General features: G+C 32.5%; 1 protein-coding gene across 1 annotated transcript in view; it reads left to right on the top strand.

Annotated features, from left to right (window-relative positions):
- The first annotated feature begins 1,724 nt into the window (after positions 1-1,724).
- The window catches only part of LOC105319276 (uncharacterized), a 38,847-nt gene continuing 30,035 nt past the window's right edge, over positions 1,725-10,536 (top strand). Inside the window, exons 1-3 of the mRNA XM_066081047.1 lie at positions 1,725-2,062; positions 4,841-4,939; positions 5,560-5,895. Of these exons, the coding sequence (XP_065937119.1) occupies positions 1,984-2,062; positions 4,841-4,939; positions 5,560-5,895 (514 nt within the window). The 5' untranslated portion in view covers positions 1,725-1,983. The remainder of the gene's footprint in view (positions 2,063-4,840; positions 4,940-5,559; positions 5,896-10,536) is intronic.

Here is a 10,536-nt window from a genome sequence, read left to right as displayed (position 1 = left end):
AAAACAAATTTCGTACTGTTATTATCTTAATTTGCACGAGCATTCACATCATTGGATTTCGAGTCTAAGTGTATGTGAACTTTGATCATGATCTTAATGACCTACTGTGGTTTATACTTAAACAATTGGATTGTGTACCAACAAACCAACTCTCTTACAACAGAAGTACCAAGCAGCAGAAGTAGTCATCAGTACTACTTCAACTTATACCTTCATAAACTGCGTTTTGGTATATGTATTGATAAACTATATGGTCAAATCATGTGAGCAGATTTAATCATGGCTCACAAAATTTTGTTACATGCCTCTGCTGTGAAAGATACAATGGACAAATAACTATGCATTTTAAATAAAAACTATAGATGCATCGCGAAGAATTATACTAATTAAAATATAAGTAGAATTTGTAAATTTACATATTTTCAAAGTTTAGAAAAATCCACAGGACATGAAAAACCATAGCAGTCTTAATATTATACATGGAACATTTGTATTGCTACATTAAAACATTACAACCATGTCTGTGTTAATAGTAATATGCAATGGCAGATGAAAGTTTATAAACAATATCAAGAAAGAAGTTTGATAAAATATTTTGAACTCTCTATTTGAGACTAAGGACATGCAACATGAGAAGAAGCAACGGTCAGAAAAGAAATTAACGCACAATGAAATGGCTTTAAAGCAATAAGAGCTGCAATTTTCAAGTTGAAAATTTTTTTACGCAAATGTTTGTCTATACTAAAATAACAAAAAATATCATGGTTTTTAAGTTTCTGTTAGCCATATATTTGTGAAAAAGGCCTTTAAGAGGCCTTAGTTGGAGCAAAATTGAATTTTTGTCCTCTTTTTAAAAATTGATCTGCTATATCCCTTAGATGAAAAATCTTTCCTCTGACGAAAATTAATGATTTTTTTCAAATCTTATTTATTATAAAAGTTGAAGGTACATGTACACTCATTATACTAGCAGGTTTTTACAGCAAAATAAAATTCTGAAAAATACAGCTCATATTGCTTTAACCAATATGGTTTTGGCACATCCCTTATGGCACATCCCTTAGTTGGGAGTTTGATGAAGAAATCCAATACAATAACACCTTCTTTGAAAATAAATTAACTGTATAAATAAGGAAGAGTGAGGTCATGATCATTGGTATCGTTAAGGTAAAAAAACTATGAAAAGCTTATTCATACATAGTTTAGAAGTATATAAATGAATTATGGGTAACCAAGTGATTACCAAGTGGTTAACTTAGTTAACACAGTGTTAGCTAACCAATGTGTTAAATTGCTTTTGATCAACAGAATTTAACCACTGCGTTAGCTAATCACTTGATTAGGATTTAACACGTCGTTATCCTTAACACAGTGTTAAATTTAACCACCTTTCGAAAAACCGGGCCCTGGCAATGAACTTTTAACTTAGTGTAAAGTTTATTGTCGCTGAAGTGTAGTACGAGTCTAGTATGAATACAAGCACTGTTCTCACAATCATCTGTATCGACATTAATATACATATTACTTTGATTCAAAATGTATCGAATAATTTTTCCTTAATAACTCCGAATTCCCTTTACAATGACTCGTTGTTACAAACACAGACTTTGATTCATTTCATTTACATGTATTTATTTGAATTAATTGTTGTTTTCCTGTACATTTTACACATAGATATATAGAACAATTTGTTCACTATGAAGCAAGGTTAATTAAAGGCACATTATAAATATAGATATGAATTGTAATTTTATGTTCTACTTTGTAGAATTTCAACATAATGTCAAACTCATTATGAACTAAAATTTAGCTGCCTTCATCAGCGTCAATGATCAAGAGTTGGTTCAACGCTGAAGAATGTTAAGCGTAATGGAACAGTAATTTGGAAAATCAATAGATTGTACGGGACGTGCTGTTTGTACCCTGCTAGGTCGCTAGTTTAGACTTTACAGCCAGAGTCGCCGGGAGGAAGTCGCCGGGAGGATGAATTTGGCGGTTCTACTTATTTTGGAACTTTTTTATATTGGATTTTGTTATATCGTATCGGACAAGGAACAACCGGGTAAAGGCTTTTATCTTTTCAAGTAAAAAAAAAACAATGCAAATATTAATGATATGAATGGTAGAAATATTTAACTGAAAAAATGAAGCTACTCTACGGTTATAACTTTATCTCCGTATTCAATTTCTTAAAAATTTCTTTTCATATATTTATTCATCTTTTGTTATGCAAAAGATCAGCAAAGCAGAAAACTGAATAATCTTTCCTGATAATGAATAGTTCTGTCTTGCGTTATTTTTTGAATAACTAAGCGGATTTTAACAAAACTTAGCACGTTCCTTCAACCTTTAAAGGGTTGGGATTTGAAAAAATTAGGTTATTCGAATTTTCTTTTCAAGAGCCAATTAACAATTAGTACTATTTCACAAGCATTCTTATATATGACATATTCAAGTTTTTCTATTTAGCCCCCCCCCCCCCCCCCCCCCACCCCTTCAGAAATCAGAAAACGGTTCTACTGGGGGTTAAAAGCTAATTATACAATTATAAAACAGAAGGCGAAAACAATTCTAATTTAAGAACAAGGAAGCAAATTAATACATGTACATATCTATGCACATGAATATAGAAGTTATAAATATATTTTTTCTATGACCCTTGATGTAAATAAGGAATAAGGAATCATTCTTTGAGTATTATGAGGTGATAATTTTGGTCGGGGCGTGATCAAATCCAATAACGCCCGAAGGGCTTTATGATAGATTTGATCACGCCCCGACCGAAATTATCACCTCATAATATTCAAAGAATGATTCCTTATTACTTATATTTATATAATTTTTAGCCATCGTACGATTAAATATTTAAATATAAATAAGCAAACCCCGATGGCGCCTCAATTTGGCGTCACTTGTATTATGGGTTATATAGTACAAAATCGATACGTAGTGTTATCACAGGCAAAGACACTGGAAAATGTAATTATAACAGCATATTGGGTGGGGAAGGGTGTCTAGAAGAACGGAAAACAAAGGTTAAATTAACAACGAAAAAACGCTGGCATCAAGACTGTTCAATATTGGTCCAAATACGACAGTTCTTGGAATCATAGGCTGACCATATTGGGGAAGGAATTGGTCAAATCTTACAGTGAATGAAGAATTTTTTTTTGAAATTCGCTATTTAAGAAAACCTAGCTGGTTTGAAAAATCAAAGTTAATATACACCTCTACCCTGAAACTTCTGTAAGATAGAGGTAATTATCTTTATAGGGAGAGTGGCACGGGTGTCGAATTTCAATTAAACATAAAAATACATTTATTGAAATTCCCCTGAAAAAAAAATGGATGGATATTGAAGCATGCAAGTAAATGAAGATGGTTTCAAGTGTTTTATATCCGAACCCCTTCAGGATATGACCAGTGCTCGTCTTACGCTGGTGGTGAAGAGGTAGTCACACATATTTAAGATATTCTACTGATGATAATTGTTAAAGGATTGCTTTTTTTGAAAGTGGTATGATTTTTTTATCCAAGACACACAGAGTTCAGGAAACGGTCACAACCTGAGATAAAAAATTTAGCAAATAATTAATCTATCATCCGGAACACCTTTGACCTTTCACAGAAAACATATAAAATATGTGACAACTTTTTAACATGAGGACACGTGTACACTTTGTGAAATTGGCAATGAAGCAATCTGATACGTAGAAGTGTGTTTGAACAGGAACCGTCTTTGTCTGACATCCACGGGTGACCACGAACTCTGCTCATAATGCTGAAGGTCATGTCCTTTTAATCATCATGAGGATCATCACGTTTTTTGTTATCATGCATGATGGTATTCAGTGTTGTACTCATTATGATGATAATCAAGTGTACGCCCTTTTGTTATCATGATGATCATTACCAACGTCGTTTGCTCATCATGAAGATCATCACGTCTTTTATTCATCATGCTGATCATCGTATGTTTTTACATACATGAAGATCATCTTGTATTTTACTCATCATGCTGATCATCATATGTTTTTACTTATCATGAAGATCATCACGTCTTTTATTCATCATGCTGATCATCATATGTTTTTACATACATGAAGATCATCTTGTATTTTACTCATCATGCTGATCATCATATGTTTTTACTCATCATGAAGATCATCACGTCTTTTAATCATCATGCTGATCATCATATGTTTTTACTTTTCACGAAAATCATCACGTCTTTTATTCATCATGCTGATCATCATATGTTTTTACTTATCACGAAAATCATCACGCCTTTTATTCGCCATGCTAATCATCATATGTCTTTTTACTCATCACGAAGATCACCATGTCTCTTTCACATATCATTATTATTCATACGTATTTTAATCATCATGGTGGTCATCACGTCTTCGACTCATCTTGATAATGATCACGGTTTTTACTTATATTGATGCATGATCATCACGTCTTTAATAATGATAATTTTGCATCCGACGATGAGTGGTCGCCTAAATTCTGAATGTTGATACATGAAGAAGGAAGGGATCTTTTAATAGAAAATTGATAAAAAGGGTCTCCTCTGCAGATTTTGATTGTGCTTTTGTGTTTGATCAGTTTAAAGAAGAATGTAGAAACTTACGTATGCATTGATATACACATGTACTTTATGCATTAAATACGTTTTATTTGATCACTAAAGCAAGTTGACTACTTGGATCTACACGGTTATAGGTCAAAGTTAAACATTATTGCTCATGTGAGCGATGCTACACCTAGGCCTCTTATTGCCGACATCATGGAAATAAGAAAATTAATTTTTGATTCAATAAAAATTTATTTTCAGTGTGTCCGTTTGTGGAATGTCAGAACGGGGGACGACTTGACCAGACGACCTGTCAGTGTGATTGTCCACCAAAGTACTATGGGTTCTTCTGTCAGAATAGTAAGTACTTGATGCTTCACGTGCTTAGTGTTCGCGCACCTGTCATAGTCATTTACTTGTTTCCGCAATTTTTGAATTTAGATAAATTTAAAAACAGGTTCTTTCACGTTTCTGAAAAATAATACATGTACATGCAGTGTAGTACATGTATTACAGTAAAACTAGTTTGGTACGAACACAGATATATAGCGAATTCTTTTGTACCATAGCAGTATGTTTCTGAACTTTATCTGGACGAAAATTCAACTATTATGAATGCGTATACATATATATTCATTGAATATATCAGATTCAAAGTTTCAATCTCATCAATCTAAAGCTTATTTTTAACTTTTAAAAATCAGTTTGAATTGAACATGATACACGTTGTATGAAACAAATATTTTAACTGTTACTCTGTGGTAATTTATCCCAATGTCACCAAAAGTCCCTCGCTTGACTTTTTCAACCTTGAAAAAAGTAATATATATATTTATGAAATATTCTTTGTTCGTAAATCCATCGACCACACAATTTACGTAATTTAAAAAAAAATAGTTTTTTTTATTTGAATTCAAATATATATTCAAAATTCACACGAAACAAGCCAAACATAGATCCTGCGTTCTTTGTCTTTGCAGATTACGAGAGAAGTCTGTGGCCCGACGGGACTTATGCCCTCCCCACTTCAATGTTCGGCTGTCCTGAGACCGAGGCTAAAGGTTGGTCAATATCCTACGTCAACCTAACCCTCCCCGAGTCCTCACAGCAACAGGAATGGAACATGAAGAACCCCGGACCTCTTACCGACGTCATCGAGCCGAACATCCTAGGGCCCTACCATTACCGCGCCCTGCAGATGAATTTCTGTGTAAAAATGCCGACCTACTTCGAGGATAAAGAAGGCAATATGACATCCACTGAATGGCCCAAAGGGCAATATTGTTTTTACAACTTTAATGAAAGTTGTCCCAAGGGTACGAAAACATTTCTTGAGTTTTTTGTTTGATAATACCAGCATACGATTTTCGACAGTAAAATAGATATTACAATTTTCATACCAAATTTGTTTAACACAAATATGTTTTTCTGGGTACACGTGCTTGTCGGTTTTCTATCAGCTGGCATTCCATCTTTAAAAATATGACTATCATACGTTCTGTCTCTTTGTCGATTTGATCATATAAATTGATTAATTGATTATCAACTGAACACATTAGCCGAATTGCTTCTCTGGGTTCACTCTAGGTTCAACTTACATAAGTGGCCGCCTTACAGCATTTTATCATTTGGACACCAATCACAAATAATGTTTTCCTTTTCATAAGTGTTATAACCGACCTTTGAACATCCCGTATAGGGTTAGATTTATCCCGATTAATGCAATAGAGCCTATAAAAAATTTACTTGCATAGCTTTGTAAAGGCCCTGTCACACCAAGCTGCGTCCCCACGACGTGTTCACGGCGTTGTAAAATTCATGGAATCGCCGTAGGATCGCAAGGAAAATTCAGAAAAAATGTACAGTTTATCAGTACTTGCTTTGTACCTCTAACTGTATTTACGTTTTATTGCAATATTATCTTAATGTTTCTTAATGATATTGAAACTGCGCTTGGAGAATTATGAATTTTATGGAGTTAAAAGATTTTTTTTTTTTTATCTTCCTTTTTTCTCGATGGAAACGTTGTTGAAACATGTGTTGAATTTTGATAGGTACATTTAGTTTACAAATACTCACTTACTGTTTTAAATCAAATGTAACAATTAGAAATGAAAATTCATCTTCTTGTTCACATACATGTACACATATGATTTGTTTGATTTTCCCGAGCCATACCCGTATTTTATTCCATATATTTTCATACACCGAGTGATTTCAATTTGTATTTCCAATATTCTAAGTACATGTCATGTACTGTAGATTATTTAAATTTTGTAGGAATATCCAAATAGTACGGTGTTTAATTCTAAAAAAATGTTTTGAAAATTCTACCCTTTTCTATGACTGCTTTAAGGGCATTTAAAAAGCAGGGAATATAAACGTTTTGTTAGTACATTCACATACCAAAGGACTATAATCGTATTGTAGAGTTAAATAAATAATAATTATCCATTTTTTCTAATCTTAACTCCTCTACATTTTCAGAGCATGATTATATAATATGGTCTATCATTTTCTATGGTGGCATATCTCTGCCCCTTGTGTGGAAGTTATTTTTGTATTAATTATGTCGACATGCAAGATAAAGATATTGACATGCAAGATAGTTATGTCAACATGCAACATAACTATGTTGACATGCAAGAAAATTGCAATCAAATAAGAGTTATAAAACATCTCAAATATCGCCAACATGTGACATCCAAGATGGTAGATACGCTACCTATTGATGTTAACATGCAACTTCTTTATGTCGACATGCAACTTATTTATGTCGACATACAACTTTGTTATGTTGACATGCAAGATACCGTATATCAGGTTTTTTCCGCGTCATGTTTTTCCGCGATTTAGAACCTAGAACGGTATATAAAATTTACGCGAATAAAATTTTCACTATTTCAAAGTCATATTGAAAATATAATTCAAGATTGTTTAACCCTGTGAAGTAAGAGGGTAAACGTATCTAAATTGCCGCTCTTTATAATAAAAAAAAATCAGACAAACCATTTACACGATTTCCTTAATGTTAAATAATTACCGATAATTATGTTCAGAGACGCAAACAGTCATAGATAAATAGATCATGTACCGTTACATATACCAGTAGCTCAGGTATAATTAGACGTTGGTTTAAGCAAGAAAAGCGACCGTTTTAATTAGCTTTTCAATGGATTATTAAATAAACTATGAGGCTTACATACCTATTATCTTTCGCTTGCTTCCGATCCCGCAATTTCTACTCTAAACTTACTGAACACAGTTCATTGTACTTTTACATACCTGTTTAATTAAATTTAATTTAAGGGAAAAAAAGGCAGCAGACAAATATCAATCCAAGCGTATTTTATGATCATTTTAAAAATATCGCGCACGCCATGAACGCGTCCGAAAAAAGTACAGATTGTATAGACGCTGATCCTGTTTTTGAGGAACTAGACTGTCCAATCACAGAAAAAGAAATTGTTGATGCTATCAAACGTTTAAAAAAAGAAAAATCACATGGTACTGATTTGTTAATTAACGAATATTTCATTGAGTTTAAAGATTATCTTGTTCTATTTATACTAAGATTATTCAATAGAATATTGTCTTCTGGTTTTTTCCCTAATATGTGGGCACAGTGTATTATAATACCAGTTTTTAAAAAGGGTGATGCATTAGACCCCAATAATTATAGAGGCATTAGTCTTGTCAGTTGCTTTTGTAAATTATTCACATCTATTTTGAATCAAAGATTGTTAACATGGTCTGACGCAAATGATGTAATCACTGATGCACAGTTTGGATTTCAACCCAAACGAGGTACAGCTGAGGCTATATTTAGCCTTTCAAATATTATTAATATGTCAATAAGAAAGAAAAAAAGATTGTATTGTTGTTTTGTTGACTTTAAGAAAGCATTTGACACTGTTGAAAGATTGAAATTATGGGAAAAATTGTCTAACGTTGGTATTAGAGGAAAGTTGTTGAATTTTATTCGTAGTATGTATAATAATATGAAATCATGTGTTAATTCAGCAGGAAAGTTATCTGAGTTTTTTAAAAATAACACAGGACTTTTGCAGGGAGAAGTGCTATCTCCAATATTGTTTTCATTATATGTGAATGATTTTGAAATGGAATTTTTGTGCAAAGGTAACATACCAATACAAATTCAAGAGTTAAATCTTTTTGTTTTAATGTATGCAGATGACATGGTAATTTTCTCCGAAACTGCACATGAGCTTCAAGAAATGTTAAATACAATAGCATTGAATCATGATTTTTTGAAGTATACACTCTCATAACTGCCGCGGTGTGTGCATACAAATTGAGTAACGCGCTAACGCGCGTTACTCAATTTGTATGCACACACCGCGGCAGTTATGAGAGTGTATACTTCAAAAAATCATGATTCAATGCTTATATTTACATTTTTTAACTTCTTGCCTTGTCTGCAAATGTGAATTATACATTAAAATTCCGATCTTATCCTAAGGGTAAGTTAACATTAATGGAAGAGCCACAGTAACAGCCACAAGCGTGAACTTTGATTTTCGCTTGTGACGTTGCAGTTTACAGCGTTCAACGTTTGTGACGTCATAATAAAACTCGTCAATTTGACCTTTGACTACTTGTTGCATTTAGAGGCATTTAAACATCACGGAATTTAATGGAAAAACACAGTAGAATGTAAATATATTGTATTCTTATACATCTGTCTGGGATCTTACTGTAAATGCACAAAAAACCAAAATTGTCATTTTTAGAAATGGTGGTAAAATTCTCAATTGTGAAAGGTGGCATTTAAATGGTGAGCCAATTGAGGTTGTCGATAGCTTTATATACCTGGGCCTTTTGTTACAATATAATGGAAAGTTTAACAATACACAGAAACAGTTGGCGAGCCAAGGGAGAAAAGCCATGTTTTCTTTAAAGTCAAAAACAAGTCAATTGTATCTGAATACAGAAACAATGCTGTCAATTTTTGATACTTATATTGCTAGTATATTAAATTATGGCTGTGAGATATGGGGCATGCATGCTGCAAATGATATAGAAAAAGTGCATTTAGAATATATTAAATTTGTGTTAAGTGTGAAGACGAATACAAACACTGCACTTGTATATTTTGAAACTGGGAGGCTACCTATGAAAACTATACGATTGTTTAGAATATTCAAATTTTGGTTCAAATTGTTACAAAGTCAGAATTGTATTTTGCAGTCCTGTTATAAAATGCTGTATAATGAGTGTGAATCGTCTTTGGCACCTGCTGAAAATTGGGTTACTGTAATTAAGAATAAACTTTTTGAAATAGGTCTAGGACATATATGGTATGAACAGGAGTATATACATTGTGAAACATATTTTCCTTTAATTAAGCAAAGAATCATTGATCACTTTACTCAACAACTTGTAGAACAGATTAATTCCTCATCTCGATGTTATTTTTACAAGCATATTATTGACCAGTTTTCATTACAATATTATTTAACAAAATCAATACCTTCTAAATACAAGAAACAAATTACAAGAATTAGATTGTCATCTCATAGACTTGCAATTGAAAGTGGACGACACACTAATGTACCAAAAGAAAGACGCTTATGTAAATTTTGTTCAGATATTGAAGATGAATTCCATTTTGTTTTGAAATGTCAGCAGTATAGAGAAATCCGAGTAAAATATATTAAGAAATATTATTGGTAAAAACCTTCTGTATACAAATTTATACAATTATTAAGTGTTCAAAATTTTAAAGAACTGTGTAATTTGGGGAAGTATCTCCATCTAGCTTTTAATATTCATGATAATTAAGAAAAATTTCTCTGGTTTCTTCGCCTGTTAGTAAAATTTTATTTTATATACAATCATGTTCATGTACCATACCATTATTTCAATATTGCTATATTTATATGTAATAACCTATGCCATAAGATGTATGTCTTGTGCAAATAAAGAATAATGTA

Source organism: Magallana gigas, chromosome 4, assembly GCF_963853765.1.
Source record: "Magallana gigas chromosome 4, xbMagGiga1.1, whole genome shotgun sequence".
NCBI classification, from domain to species: Eukaryota; Metazoa; Mollusca; class Bivalvia; order Ostreida; family Ostreidae; genus Magallana; species Magallana gigas.
This window is presented reverse-complemented; position numbering and strand designations above follow the sequence as displayed.